Here is a 15,970-nt window from a genome sequence, read left to right on the forward strand (position 1 = left end):
TAAAAGCAGAAAACCTTAAGAATGTTGCATATGGAACAGTTGAGTAGGAAGCAACACTCATTCAGAAAACAGCATTTGCAAATGAAGTTTGATTTCAATGAAGACAGCAGTTTTCTGGCAATTTAGCTAAGTTAATAATTAAAAAAAAAACCTTTCTAATCCTTAAAAATACCAGATAACTTTCTTTGGAATTTCAATACATGCTAAATATTTCAAGTGTGTTTTTTTTGTTTGTTGGTTTTGTTTCCTATCCCCAGTGTCAGGACCAGATTCTTTTCCCATGGGTTTCATGCTTATTTTATTCATGCCTAAATTTTACAAACCAGCATCATTATTTCAGCTTACCTTTTCATAAATTTTCTTCATATATCAACTCAAGTAATTAATATTTCTCTTTGTCATATTCTTCTCAAGATAGTCTGGAAAGTTAGTTTTATTTTTTTAATTCTCATTTTACTAAGTAATGCATATGCAATTTCTTTTGTAAGATCTAGGCATCATACCTTAAAGTTACAAGAAATGTGACTGGCTCTTCTGATTTTTTTCCATGTGCTCACATACCCATTTATGTGACATCAACTGATTTGTTAGTCAAATCACCTGTCCTTTCTTAATACTTTCAAACTCAAATGAGCTGTGTACTTTATGTGACAAACCTGATTTCTCAGATGAAACTCCCTAAGACTGGCCAGGAAAGTGATTGGGACTGGGCTTAAACTAATATACTGCACTGTAACATTTAGGGATACATCCATAAAATTTACATATTTAAGCTATTTCCTATTTGTATTAACATTTGCTTAGGTAATTTGATAGTAAAATATGTGTGATGGTAGGTACCAGAGATTCCCCTTCATTCTGCGCCCAAGTCCATTAAATGAAAATATTCAGGAGTACTAAACGCAGTCATGGGGAACCTGAACAAAGAATGTGTCCCAATGCATTCATTAATTCAGAAATAAAATCTCATGACTTTATTTTGCTTTTACAATGTTAGCAGCTCTAAATGTAATATATTTCTCAGCAATCTTGTGTGTTTTTAGCACTTCAAAGAAAATGTTAGGTAAGGTACAGATTACATAATATTTTAGTCAAATCCTACACTTAGCACAAATACAAATCATGTTTACAAAGTAAACATTATATAATAGCTCCATATACTAAAATATTATCAATAATGCAGTTTCTGAAAATCAAGTATCAGCTGGCTAATTTTCCTTGTATGATGTATATTAGCATCTTTTCCTAGCACAATACCACTTAAAAATGTTTGCTATTCCTGGATACCTTTTACTAGTTTGTGAGTCCATTTTAATAGCAGGAAGTTAAGAATTCAGTATAAAGATCAGATTCATTTTGATGAGTTACTTACCCATAAAACATGCAGTAGTGTGAATTATCAATTCATAAACTATTTCTATTGTTCAGTGAAGCTTTTCAGTACAGTTGGCATAGTCATGAAAACTTTGTTCTCATTTGACCATTACATTGGCAATGGCATGAACTGTTCTAATATCTCTGCCTAGGGTGTTACAAAATCTCCTTACTAGCATGATCCGTTCATATATTAATGGCTATCTTGATTAAGCATCGGTACAAGATCAAACACACTTCTAGAATAGCTGTCCCAATAGTCTTATTCATCCTCGCTAGCTAACCAGACAGGAGTCCTCGTTGCTAGCTTTGACTTCTCCTTCCAGCAGCAGATTCATCACCACCTTGGTCAAATAACTGCATGTTCCCCTTTTTCCCAGAGGGGGAGTGTTGTAAAAGGAAGTCATGTCATCCTACAGAGGAAAACAATAAGCAAGTCATTTGTTTTGTGTGTAAAGTTGACAGGTAGAATCAATATCAGCCTGGGGGAGGGGGGGAGAAAGGATGGGGAGTAAATTCACAGAAAGATTTCCTCATGGAAAGTATCAGTTTCCTAAGCTTTCATTTCATTTTCCTGAGGCATATTATGAACATATAAAGCAGACATTTCAGTATGCTTCTCTTTGCTGGTAATTTTTATTTACTTAGGGAGCCTTTTTCACAGATGAGCATAAAATATTAAACAGAGAGCCTAGAAGGGATTCTATTGGGCAGCACGTAGCCTGCTTTGCATTTCTATCTTCCTCAGAATTTAACTTTTATAGCATTCTGGAACCAATGGCACCTCTCTGAAAAAACACATTTAATTGCCAACTATATAAAGAAAATTTATCCCTTCCTAGATTTTTGTTACCAACTGTATAACTGAGCTGATTAGTAACTAAGAAATAGCATTAATTTCTCAAGTAAGTCAGAGTGCCTCTCAATACTCTATTTTACATTTTGTTAGCTTGTTTTTTAAGTTAAATAAGAGATTAGGGATATTTCGAAGATTTGAGATTATGAAAAAATTCTACAAAAAGCTGTCTGCATGACTTACTTGTTTTTCAATTTCTTTCAGTTGACTCTCATCTTTTTGGAATTCATGAAATGCTTCTTTCACTAGGTTGTCTAGATCTACTTTGTCTTGAAATTCTAGTTCAGGGTTTCTTTCCAGTACAATGGACACAACCATTAGTAACTAGAAGAGACAGACATCGAAAGCCCATTATGTGACACAGTCTAGACATGCTTTCCATCTTTAATCTGACAGATGGATGGCCCTGGTATTTCATGGTGTCTTCTGTATTATACCAGAGGCTTAAGGAGCCTCAATAGATGGGAATTTTCTTCACTTTGAAAATTACTAGCATAAGGTATCTTTGGAAAATGCTTGTTTGTTTGTGCATCCCCATAACTATATACAATCTTTAGTGACAAGTAAGGCTAATAACATAAAATGACTTTCCTAACTCTGCACATAGTACATGATGTTCTCTTCAAAAGTCTCTGAAATTTTTGGACCTTTGGGCATCAATCCTGTTTGGAAAGCCACCAAATACAGTGTCCACTTAGGCAGGCTGCCAAAGAAGAGGTGGCAGGAAACAAAGCTAAAGCAGGGAGGTAGACTTAAGGGAGACTTTGGAACTCTTGTCATGATTAAGTGACTTAGAGCTAAGCACCTCAAAATGAGTACAACCATGCATGTTTACTTAGAGAATGGCTATATGTGTTTTAACTCTGACTTTCTTATGATATAAGTACTATTTAGTCTGTATAAACTACTTTGGTTTAAGGCATCAACCTATTTTTTGGCCTTTCTATATATTTATCACCAGAAGTAATATTCACTGTAGATGACAAATTCTTACATGTGAAGACTGTGTCTAAACATGCAACATATGGGAAAAGCTGAGATGATGTTTGTCTTTCATTTGCACAGTGAACAATTAGCAATTAACCTTTAAGTACTCAATTTTGGAATCTTATGATTTTTATCTAGGTTTGTCCAAAACAGGACTTGAAAAAAACAAAAGAACAACTTTCAGTAAAATGAAGGGGTTACATGTAGGAGACCCACGTGGCAGGCTTCAGCCAGAAGATGAACTGTTGTTGCAGTTGTAATGGGATTTTTTTTATTTTTATTTTTTTTTACTGCAAAGGGCCAGTTTGGTCCACAATAACAACCTCTATGTCCACTGTTTACCCTAGATAACTAATCAGCATCAGCAGGCAGTATCAGTGGTAGATTATTCAGGAAACACAGAGTCTAATGGAAACATTCCCAGGAATGAGATGCAATGAGACTGGGGCTTCATTGTATCTGACAGAATGTTTTACAGTGACAGAGGGCATGTGTGCACTTGTGTGTACTTGTGTTTATTAGCACTTTACTGAAAGCCATGATGACACAATGCCTGTAATGTCTTTTCTTCACAGATAGATGCTAGGAAAGCTGTCTTTAAAAAAGTTAACAGTACTATTGGGTGTAAGGGAAACTTTTGTTTTCTATAATTTTCCCAACTGTTAAGACTTTCTACAATAATAACGTATTATTTTTGTAAACAGAAAAAAAGGCCATAAATAAAATGATCCCTTTCTCTATTATGGTATGCTGTTGAAAGGCTAGGCTATTAGTTCTTCCATATGGAAGGAATTTAGGATGTTTGACTTTTACATGTGTCTTGACTTGAGTGAAGGATGCTGTCTCCTTGGAGACTACATTAGGAGAGTTTACAGTCTGGTGAGGGACATTATTCTTGGTTCCCTGAGCATTTTTCCTGTACCAGTTTTCAGTCAAAAGATAGAAAGCGCATCTTCAGCCATGCATGTCTTTTAATACAAACCTCCACGACTATCTGTCTGTACTTTGGCTGGTCAATATTTCCCAACATGTCTTCAACAAGGAGAGAAAAATTCATCTCATACATGGTCATATCTGACAGGGTTGGTTGCTGAAAAAAATATACCACCAACATTAACACGTTGAATGTTAAACTATACTTCTCATTTAATAAGGGAATGCCATTTTCTAATCAATCATCTCTTTCAGCTTCTATAAAACCTTTGAGCTATAAAACCTTCTAGCTCCATGACTGGATTTTATTCATGTCAAAGTACTGACGCCAACCATCTGATGATTGTGATAAACCTCACATTTTTAATAGTTATCTTCCGCATACCAATGTTTTTAGGGGAAAAGGCCTACATTAGAAAGCCGTTTCAGCACATAAAGCGAACAGTCAAAGAAAGGTAATTAATAGCTTTCTGAACACAGGAAGTTAAGCTTGCTGTCAGACAGCATGTAAGTCACTTGCTATTAAACTTACATCATTTATGTAGCAGGGCCTTTCTAAACTTACAGCAAAAGTGCAAACAAATAAGTCAAAACATTATTATAAGCAGAAGTGACAAGGAAAGAGAAAAAAGAAACAAGACTAAAATAATTTTGTCTAATCTTTGTCTCGTTTAAAACAAGTATTTATACAGTCTTTCATACACTTTTTACAAACCACGTGAAAGCAGAAAATGAATTTAAATTTGAATCTGGGCATGGTGAGTTACTCTCAAATGAAAAGGAAAGATCTAAATGTTAGCTTTGCAAGGTAGAAAATAGATGGGGTCACTAGAATCATTCCCAGACATGGAGAGACGATATTACACACAAATTTGCTTTTATCTCAATGGTTTGTAGAGAACTTAGCTACAGCTCTGTAATAATACTTAGGCATTTGCTATTCAGAAGGGAGTAAGAATTCCCCTTGATTGTTATCTTGTGATCAACTGAGAGCAAAGCTGCTCAGCAGTAGTTAACAATTCCTTAGACCTGTGCTAAATACAGCTACTGTGTTCAACAGTCAGTACTATCCAACATACTGTTAATATTTACAAGTAGTATTCAAGTTGGGAAAAATGAAATCTGCTTACCAAAGCAGTTACTATGATTGTTTAAATATCTAACAACTGGATTAGTGAGGTTTCAGAAGTAAAAGGAAAATTCATGATTTCTCATTACTTTTCTTCCAATATATCACTTTAAAGGGTATATAGTTACAATGCAATTACGACTAGCTATAGATGAGACACTTCTCTGAAAGATTTTAAGGCAGAGAAATTAAGAGAGAAGACTCAGAGCCAGACTGCCCGGGACCACATCCTGGGCCAACTACTTGATAGATCAAATGAGAATAGCAGGGCACAACTTTTACAATTAAGATGACTGAGTACTTAAAAAGCTCCTGGAGCATAAGAAGCATAACACACACTTATTGTCATCACTGCTAGCAAAACAAGACAGTAAACGAAAGTGGCTGAGACTGTCACAGAATCAAATGAAACCTGGTAGGTATTAGTGGACATTCAGACAGGTGCTAATGACAGGCTGCAACAGTGCACTGCCCAGATATGCACAGATGAGGCCCAGCAGAAGCAACAGGAGACCAAGAGCAGCAGCTCTCTGCTCTCAGGAGGCAGGGTTGCTCCAGAGCAGTAATCACAAGTCATCAGTTTATGCAACTTGGGAAACTATCTGAAGGAGAGGGCATTTATTCATTTGGTAATTTAAGTGCAATTCCTAAGTAGTGATTTCCTTATCTGCATTACCAGGCCATTTTGATTCTAAGGCCCAATCTGTTTTTGTCTTTTCAATGCATGTGTTATGACTGTGTAGTCTCCTAGTGCTGGGACATCACCAAAAATACATAAGTGTGTATGTGTATGTGTGTGTGTGTGTGAGAGAGAGAGAGAGAGAGAGAAACAGACAGACAGAGAGAGAGAAAGGAGGAGGAGGAGGAGGGGGGAAGAGAGGGAGGAGGGGGAGGGGGAGGAGGAGGAGGAGGAGGAGGAGGGGGAGGGGGAGGGGGAGGAGGGGGAGGAGGGGGAGGAGGGGGAGGAGGGGGAGGAGGAGGGGGAGGAGGGGGAGGAGGGGGAGGAGGGGGAGGAGGGGGGGAGGAGGAGGAGGAGGAGGAGGAGGAGGAGGAGGAGGAGGAGGAGGAGGAGGAGGAGGAGGAGGAGGAGGAGGAGGAGGAGGAGGAGGAGGAGGGACTTATATGCTGAAAGAGAAAAATAAAATAACTCAGATTGGGGAAAAATATATTCAGCCAAGCTGATTTATACTTATGTTGTAGTATTTTATCCCTTCAGATGTGGAGTGGATGTACCTTCTTTGAATACTCTTAGAACACTGAAAAGCAGAGAAGTTATCTGTAGCACAGAAAGGGAAAGAATTCTCTACACTTTTAGGTCTCTTTTCCTATTATCAACAATGAGGTTTACCTGTGGCAAATGCTTCCCGGCCACGATGATACCATTGGGTGTGCGCTCTAGGATCTGCCACACTCGGTCATAGAACTCAGGGGGAGTTCTATTCAAAGACCCATCAATCTGACGCCTGTTTAGCCAACATCTGTAGACAAAGAAAAATGTCTCAGCATTGAAAAAAAAGCTTGTTCTGGCAGAAAGCAGAGCTTTCAGTATGGCAGAACTATTTCAATAGGGAGAGCAATAAAAGTCCAAATCCATCACTGATGCATATCTTCCATGTGTTACAGAGGTTAGTAAATATTTCATAGTGAAAACAGAGCTTGCAGGAGAAGAGGAAACTTGCAAGATTTTAAAAAATCAAGTAGGCAAAACATTATTCTCTAATAAGCTGTGAGTGGCTCACTACATGATCAAATACTTTTCTACTACACAAAACAGTTATTTTAAAAACACAGGGAAAAATAACCACGGGAGCAACCAAATCTCACAACTTGTGTGTTTCTCATATGTAACAAAACATACGCTCTATAAAGGCATGGGAGCCATATGCTTGACCATCCCTATATATCCTTCTGAAAAGATTGCTCAATAAACATTTGATCAGTAAAAGAATGCTCAAAAAAGCAATATCATAAAATCATTCAATTTTAAGCCTTATAAGTTTGCTATTTAAATCTGATTAAACACTTGGTGTTGAGAAACCAGACACAGAATCTTCTTAATTTTTTTATATTGGAGTACTCAGTGAGCTCAGGGCCTTACACTTTCGAGGAAGGTGCTCTACCACTTGAGCTTCTCACTCAACACTTTTGGTAGGATTATTTTTGACGCATGGGCTGGCTTGAGCTGTGGTCCTCCTACTTGTGCTTCATCCCCACTGGGGGTGACAGGCCTTGCTCAGCCATTGTGTGCTCCCACCCTGTAGCTGGGATAACAGCTGGGATAACCCAAGTAGTTACAATTATAGGTCTCAGTCACTGTGCACAGCTCAGATACAAAATGTTAAATGTTGTAATACAGAACACAGTGATATCTACATCTCTTAATGGATTAAGTATTAAATCTTAAAAAAGATGTAACACACCATTGATAACAAAGTTTGAAAGGTGCAAAATCTATGTAAATTTCTAAAGAATACATGACATAGTATGTTCTTAGAAAATTAATATGTAAGTATTATAAAATGCTGTGGAGTCATTATGAGGTACAAAGTAAAGTGTATTTTGCATGGTTTTTTTTTGCCAGTCCTGGGCCTTGAACTCAGGGCCTGAGCAATGTCCCTGGCTTTTTTTTTGCTCAAGGCTAGCCCTCTGCCACTTGAGCCACAGCGCCACTTGTGGCCATTTTTTATATATGTAGTGCTGGGGAATCGAACACCTAGGGCTTCGTTATGGGAGGCAAGCACTCTTGCCACTAGGCCATATTCCCAGCCCCACAAAGTAAAATTTTATGTACTAGCATTTATAAATAAAAAATAAATTAACTACAAATAAGCTGCAAATATATTACCCACTTTTTTCTTATTTATTGTCAAAGTGATGTACAGAGAGGTTACAGTTTCATATGTTAGGCCTTGGGTACATTTCTTGTACTGTTTGTTACCTCCTTCCTCATTTCCCCCCTCCCCTACCCACTTTTTTTTTTTAATAAAAGAACAATAATATTTCTGTTGTTGTATGTGTATAAAGTATGTGTGTATGAAATATCTGAAAAAATATATCAGATTGATATCAGTTATTTTAAACTTCCTTTAAAAGTTTGGTGGTTTATATATCCAAATCCTAGCTACTCAGGAGGCTGAGCTAAGGGGACCATTGTTCAAAGCCAGCCAAGGCAGAAAAGTTCATGACCCTCTTATCTTTAAGTAACCAGCAAAAGGTTGCAAGTGGAGGTGTACCTCAAGTGGTAATTCACCAACCTTGAGCAGAAAAGACAAGTAAGAATACAAAGCCTTATGAGAGGGAGTTCAAGCCCTTAGTACTAGCACCAAAACAAACACACACCCCTCCCCAAACTTCTCTTTTTGGTGATACCAGGGTTTTGAACTCAGGGTCTTATGCTTGGTTTCAATTCTTATATGATTTTATTATTTCTTTCCTTGTCCTTGGTTTGAGTCCTAGTTGAAGGGCCTTTTCCATACTAAGATTAAAAAGAAGTTTACCAATGTCTTTTAGTACTTGTATACTTCCATTTTGACATATAGATCTCTAATCTACATAGAGTTCATTCTCGTAGTGGTATATAGTATGTCCTTTTGTCTTTTTGCCAATAGATACCCAATTGTCCAAATACTATTTACTTAAGAAGCCCAAGATGCCACCTTAATTATATACTAAATAGTTATTAGAATCACATTACATTTACAACTGAGAGCTTTATAATGTTAGCTATTCTAAGAACAAGAATACTTTTCCATTTGTTCAAATTTACTTTTGTAGATAGCTTTAGTAGAAAGTCCAGGTAGAATTTCTAAGTATTTTCTAGCTTTGGAAAATGACAGGTACAGAGGTGCTCATTACATACTTGCTTAAATATTGTAACAATGCTCATTCTGGAATTAAAAATAAATATTAAAATCAAGGTAATCCACAACTATTTGTTTTGCTCTTATTTCAAGGTAAGCACAAGTTAAGTTTATAAAGGGTTTATCCTTGAAGATGACAATCTACACAGGGAAAGAGAATCACAGGCAACTTATTTAAATAATTCTTTCTGGCAAAATTTTGGGAGAAGAAGTTATAAAGTTTCAGAAAGGAAATTGACCCAAGTGGTAAGAACTGTTACATATTGTACAAAATAATAAAAATAAGAAAGATTTATAAGCTATGTCTGAAAATGTATAAAATTTTAAGCAACACAAAACTATAAATTTAGATAGGTAAGTTATTTTCTCTGTTTATACTGTCCGGTAAGATTCCCTCTGATACTATGCTTGCTTTACTTTTCTTTTCTTTTTTTTTTTCCTTTTTGTGCTGGTCCTGGGGCTTGAACTCAGGGCTCGGGTGCTGTACATGAGCTTTTTTGCTCAAGGCTACTGCTCTACCATATGAGCCACAGAGCCACTTACAGCTTTTTTGGTGGTTTATTGGAGATAATAGTCTCATAGACTTTCCTATCCAGGTGGGCTTTGAACTATGATCCTCAGATCTCAGCCTTCTGAGTAGCAAGGAAAGAAGTGAGCTGCTGGTGCCAAGCCTGGCTGAATTTTAACTCTTATTAGTGTCTTATTAGTTTCATATATGCATAGTAAGTTAAAAATCATGATGTGTCTGTAATAAAAGGTGTAATTACCTTCTATTCTGTTGAGGCTGGAGAATATCCAGCAGAAGTTGCTTCACTTCACTGGGTGACAGCTGATATAAGTCTACGGCTGGCTTGTCTCCACCCCGGATTTGCAGCTCATACTCCATAGCATGGATGATCCACCTGAAGCAAATGAATCGATAATTCTGGAAATAAGTCATCTTGTGCTTTCTCAAAAATGCCCTTAACAACACTGATCCATCAATTTCCTGAGCCACTGATATAATCACTTTCATGATTGTTTGACAAAACCAGACTCTTATTAAAAATGAGACCTGGTCATCATAAGTAGTTACGATGTAAGACATGAAAATAGTTAAGTCCTAAGATCTTATCAAGTGAGACTACCATAAACAGTATGAAAGTAATTTCCATAGAATAATTTCTTAACACCAAAAACATGCAAAAACAAATGGGACATGGACAGTGGGGCTGTGCTATTATATAAATATAATGAACATTTAAAAGTACTCATTTCTTTTATTTTGCAAGTCATCCTTTGGGGTGGCAGGGGATATAGAAATGTTTCTATCCAAAATGAAAATATGTGATTAGTTGTAATTTAATTACAGTGTGTATTAAGAAATGTACTTTAACCAATGGATTTTGGGATAGCCAAATATTTAATTATTTTATGTATAAGCAATTTTTTTAATTTGAGAAACTTTAAAAAAGTATTTCTGCAGTTTCATCTCATTTCTTTTATGTACTATATTCTGAGGAAAGGACTAGTGATGAAAATCATAGAAACTTTGGAAATAACATTGTGCTTTAGGTAATCAGCAGTATGTACACTACTAGGAAAAGTCAGGGAATTACTCTCTTTGGCAATGTTTTAGCCTTAAGTCCTCTGGTGAACACTAATAACACTGCATCTTAAAAGAATGTGTCTTCCTTCACCCACATTGCCTGTCCCATGAAGGTCGGGGCTGCACACCAGTGCACAGGAGCAAACGCCTGGTTATAGCAGTGAGGAGGTAAAGTGGCTGCACCCAGACACAGCATCTCTCTCTTGACCCACTTCCGTGAAAGACAATCCACAGGAAGCCCAATAGTTAAAAAAAAAAAAAGGAATAGATATTAAACAAATTGAAGTCCTTCTTTTTGCCAAGACTGGTTTTCAAAACAACAGTGATGTATCCCCACTGGATGAATTTAATATCCTATTGCAAAAGAAAAGTGAGGGAGGGGCCGGGTTGGGAAGGACATGTAAGAATGTTGAAAGAGGTGACACTGATCAAAATGTATTTCTAAGCTGCTTTGTTGAAAGGCAACTCCTTTGTACAACTATTTGAAGATAATTTTGAAAAAGGAACTTTAAAAAATAAACTCTATAAGTTGATCGTTTACATTTTTGTAGTACTAGGATTGAATTCAAAGCCTTGCATTTGCTAGAATGACTTTACTCTTTGAGTCATTCCTCAAATCCTTTTGCTTTAGTTTGTTTTTCCGATAGTCTTACACTATTGCCTGAAAAAGAAAAAGCTGGACTAAGTCTATGTTATTGGCAAGAATTAGGATTTCTTTACTTGCTAACCTCAGTGTCAGTGATTGTATTTAACCAAAATGTTTTACTAGTACAAGGGTGGGAGGAACATAGTTACTTTGAATACTTTGATGTTAAAGTTAAAGCTTTTCTGTGACTGTTTTACTGAAAGAAGAGTTCCAATGAGAACTTTTTTTTTCATTTTATGACAAATGTAATGTGAAGAACATATAAAAAGAAGTTTTAACAATGACCAGAAATTTAAAATACTGTAGGATATGTCATTTCTCCATGTTCAATCAGCTTTTTTTTAAAAAAAAAAAATCAATCATTGAATGGAAACAATATTCTAAGAACCAATGGTAATATCTTTGCCAGGTCAAGTGGCTTAAAAACAGCCTCTTCTCTCCCCTCTCCCCCTCCCCCGCCCCCCATTTTTTGGGGGGGTTGGTTGTAGAGCTTAACTCAGGGTCTTGTTGCTGTTCCTGAGCTTTTTTGATCAAGGCTAGAGCTCTACCACTTTGAGACAGAACCACTTATGGTTTTCTGGTGATTTTAGAGTCTCAGAGACTCTGCTTCTGAGGCTGCCACTGTGCCTGGGTTAAGAGAGCATCTTGGGAACGTTTTGTCCAGGCTGGTCTCAAACTGGTCTCCCGATCTCCACTTCCCAAGTATCCAGGATTATAAGTGTGAGCCACTTTGCCCAGATCCTATTGCTTTTTCCCCCCTCTTTATTATCAAACTGATACAGAGGGGTTGGCAGATTCATATGAAAGGCAGTTAGTACATTTCTTGTTCTACTTGTTACCGCCTCCCTCATCCCCCCCCCCCTTCCCCTCTCCTACCAAGAGTTGTGCAGTTGGGTTACACCAAATGGTTTTGTAAGTGTTGCTTTTTGAATGGTTTGTCTTTTTGTTCTTTGTCTCTCAATTTTGGTATTCCCTCTCCCTTCCCCAGTTATAATACTTTTGCCTAGGCAAGCCTTAGTTCCTGTACTGCCACATGTGTGCGCTCTCTCTCTCTCTCTTTCTCCCCCCACCTCCCCTCCTCTGTGTGTGTTATGGAATACTCTTTGGGAGAATCAAGTGTAAGTGTGGCTATGGAACAAAAGAGCCGCTAGTCCAAGACTGTGGCAGTAGCCTCCTACCTAGTTCTACTTCCCCATTGTCCTCTGGCCTGTTCTCAACACATCGGCAGGAATGATGCCTCTAACATGGTCAGGTCATATTACCTTGCTACTCAAAACCAACCACAAAGAGCTGCTCATTTCATTTTGAGTGGGAGCCAACAGAATAGGTAGATGAGCTTAGAAGCAGCTTCCAGTTAAGAAGAACTTCTTTAAGTACAAATTTTGATCTTTAATTTGTAGTTGAGACATGAAGAGTTGTTCTCTTTTATGTATTATTTTATATATTTTATTTCTTTTTCTATTTAAACTTAAATGTGGAGATGTTTTACTTTCTAGACTAAAACTTGGGTTCCAGAAATATAACCACTAATGTCATGCATGGGCTTTGTTTTAAAAGATATTGATTAAAAAATAAGTTGCCATTTTGGGGACAATCAGAAAAAATTAGAATATGAATTGAGTGTCTGGTGATATTAAGGAATTATTGTTAATGTAATTGGGTATGATAATAGTATTGTGATCATTTAAGAAAGTATCCTAGCTGACCATGGGGGTGCATGCCCGTAGTCCTAGCACTTAGAAGGTAGAGACAAGAGCTTGAGGTCAGTTTGGACCCAGTTGAAAAAACAAAATAACTAAAACTCAAAATATCCCTATTAAACACACATACACACAAACACACATACACAAACACACAATCACATACATTCACTAAAACATTAAGAGGTAAAGTTGCAACTGTGTAGGACTTGTCTTATTATGTCCTATAACAACATTAACAAGATAAATAAAAGGTAAATCACCAGCTTATACCATGTAAAAGTAGGTATATGGGAATTTATCAAATAATTCTGCTGTTACACATTGTTTAAGCCAAAACAGTAATAGGCTTAAATATAAATTCTGCCACCAACTGTGCCCCAGTGGCAAATTGGTTTTCAGATAGAAGTAGTATTTACCCATTTAACTTACTTTATAAAATTATTTTGAGGAACAAAGAACACAATGCATGTAAAAGGCTTTGGAGAGTTTAAGGTCACAAAACAATTAGCTAACTCCCATTATTTGACTTCTGAAACTCAAGTTCCAGGGACGTGTGTGCACACATGCATGCATGCATATGTGTGCATGTGGTATGTGCTGTCCCTGCAGCTTGAACTTAGGGCCTGAGCACTGTCCCAGAGCTTTCTTGCTCAAGGTTAGTGTTCTAATACTTGAGCCACAGCTCCATTTCCAGCTTTTTTGGGTATCTAATTGGAGACAAGAGTATCACGAACTTTCCTACCCAGGCTGGCTTCAAACTATAATCCTCAGCTCTCAGCCTCCTGAATAGCTAGGATTATAGGCCTAAACCACTGGCACCTGGCTGTATTATAAATTTTTAATTCAAGTCATAGAGTTTTTAAAGTAAAACACTGAGTTAAGTAACATTATTTTTTGTTTTGAAAAATTTCCAATAATTTGAGATGTTAAAACTAAATGTAGGCTCGCCTGTAATCCTAGCTACTTAGAAGGCTGAGATCTGAGGATAGCCTTGAGCAAAAAGAAGCTTGGAAACAATATAGTTCAAGGCCCAGTACTAGCAAAAAAATTTTAATTAAAAAACAGGCTATCTTTAAATATTTCTTAGTACTGTATATACAAAAAGATAATCAGAGGCCTAAAAACTTCCCTTGGGCTTCTCCCTTCTATTTATAAAATCTCAGTAGTTCTGTGAACCATTATACTCAAACTTCATAATAATCAATCAGCAATGAAAAAAGGTAACTTTTTCACTTACTGAGCACAAGTGAGCATTTGTCATGTTAATTAAAACATACCCACTTATTCTAAAATAATGACCAAATTATTCAGTTTATACCTTGGAATTTTTTTTTGAAAGACTAAAAGGAGCAAAACACTACACATAAGCTACTAAAATAGCTGTGGCAAGAAATGGAAAAAGGAAATGACAGAGTAATACAGTTAAGAAAATAAAAATTATGTTACCTATTTAAGAACTACTAATAAAACAAGGCAAAGGCAAAAATCTGACTTCTCTTTCTCATTCCCACTGACAGGGTCACCAAGTTGGTTTGACAGTAACAGAATAAAAGCACTTAAATGCAAAAAAAAATGTGGAAGAAGAGAGAGAAGCGACATGGAAGGTCAAAAAACGACAGTGATCCTTGGGCCAGGATCTTTATAAATTCAGCCTGTTGAAAAGAACCAGACACATGCTTTCCTTGCCAATAAGCAGATAAGACAGTGGCAGATCCATACCACTGACCAAATCAACCTTCACACATATCAAGGCTGGACTCCAGGGCGATAATTTCCTCAGGACTGCAGATATGTGCAAAGAGGCAGACAACTATTTTAGTAGAATCACAAGAATGAATTTATTTTCTGAAACTCTCTTGTGGTATATTTAGGAAGGATAATGTTGTATGTATCAGCATTTAAAAAAGACTTTTTCTTTATAATATGTGCCATTCAAAGAGTGGAATATGAAATAAAGTGCATAAAATATGATACCACTCATAAATCAAATGGCTAATATTTTTTAATTCCATAAATAATAGCACTGATTCTTAGAAGGAAACAAATTTTAACTATTGTTTTGATATTATTTCAAGATAGTGAGTAGGACCTGCTCATTGCTGCTAATGCAAACATGTTACTAAGCCATATGTTATGAACTGGATTATATATCCCTACCCAATCCTGTGTTGAAGCTCTAGCTTCTAAGTAATGGTCTTTGGGATGTAATTGGATGAGATTATGGTGGAGACTTAATTATGGGATGAATGATCATAAGAAGAGACATGGGTGACAGAGTTCTCTCTCTACCACATAAGAATACAGTGAAAAAGTGGCTGCCTCTAAGTCAGGAAGAAACCCAGTCAGCTGGTACCTTGGACTTCCCAGCCTGAAGATGGCAAGAAAATAATTTTCTATTATTTAAGACACATTACCTATGATATTTTGTTGTGAAAACCCAGATGATGACTAATGTACTACACAGTAGGTGATAAGAAAATGCAAGAAGGAATCATATTGCTTGATTCACACTACTCTGTAGGGGATGACAAGCTGATGAGGCAACAATGACTCACTCCTGCCCTGATTGAATCACAGCAAAACAGAGGTAGGCAAATATCTTCTGATTGACACTGTCTAGCAAATGTCCATAGCAAAGATTTCTGAGTGACGATCAGAGCTATGCTAATGATCTTGGAGCTGTCATCACTTCTTTCCTTCAGTACTCAAAAAGCAATACTACAGTTAGTAACTCTGATGCCAATGGCTTTGCCTGATCAGTGACAGTTGAGCCACAGGTGAAGTTCTGGGCATGAGAGGACAGGCTATGTCTAGATTATAATTGCTTACAGAAATATCTTGGCAGTAGGAAAACTAGAGATGAAAAAGACTTGATAACACACATCTTTGGGTTA

At 36.8% G+C, this 15,970-nt stretch overlaps 1 protein-coding gene across 7 annotated transcripts in view; it reads right to left on the reverse strand.

The window, feature by feature from the left end:
* Positions 1–951: 951 nt before the first annotated feature.
* Phkb (phosphorylase kinase regulatory subunit beta) overlaps positions 952–15,970 on the reverse strand; it is a 204,216-nt gene continuing 189,197 nt past the window's right edge. For all 7 annotated transcript variants that reach the window (XM_048355673.1, XM_048355671.1, XM_048355674.1 and 4 more), the window contains 5 exons: positions 9,907–10,041; positions 6,628–6,757; positions 4,200–4,307; positions 2,414–2,554; positions 952–1,787 (listed from right to left, as the gene is read on the reverse strand). In XM_048355673.1, coding sequence (XP_048211630.1) covers positions 1,650–1,787; positions 2,414–2,554; positions 4,200–4,307; positions 6,628–6,757; positions 9,907–10,041 — 652 coding nt within the window. In that variant the 3' untranslated portion in view covers positions 952–1,649. The remainder of the gene's footprint in view (positions 1,788–2,413; positions 2,555–4,199; positions 4,308–6,627; positions 6,758–9,906; positions 10,042–15,970) is intronic.

This window comes from Perognathus longimembris, chromosome 10, assembly GCF_023159225.1.
Source record: "Perognathus longimembris pacificus isolate PPM17 chromosome 10, ASM2315922v1, whole genome shotgun sequence".
NCBI lineage: Eukaryota > Metazoa > Chordata > Mammalia > Rodentia > Heteromyidae > Perognathus > Perognathus longimembris.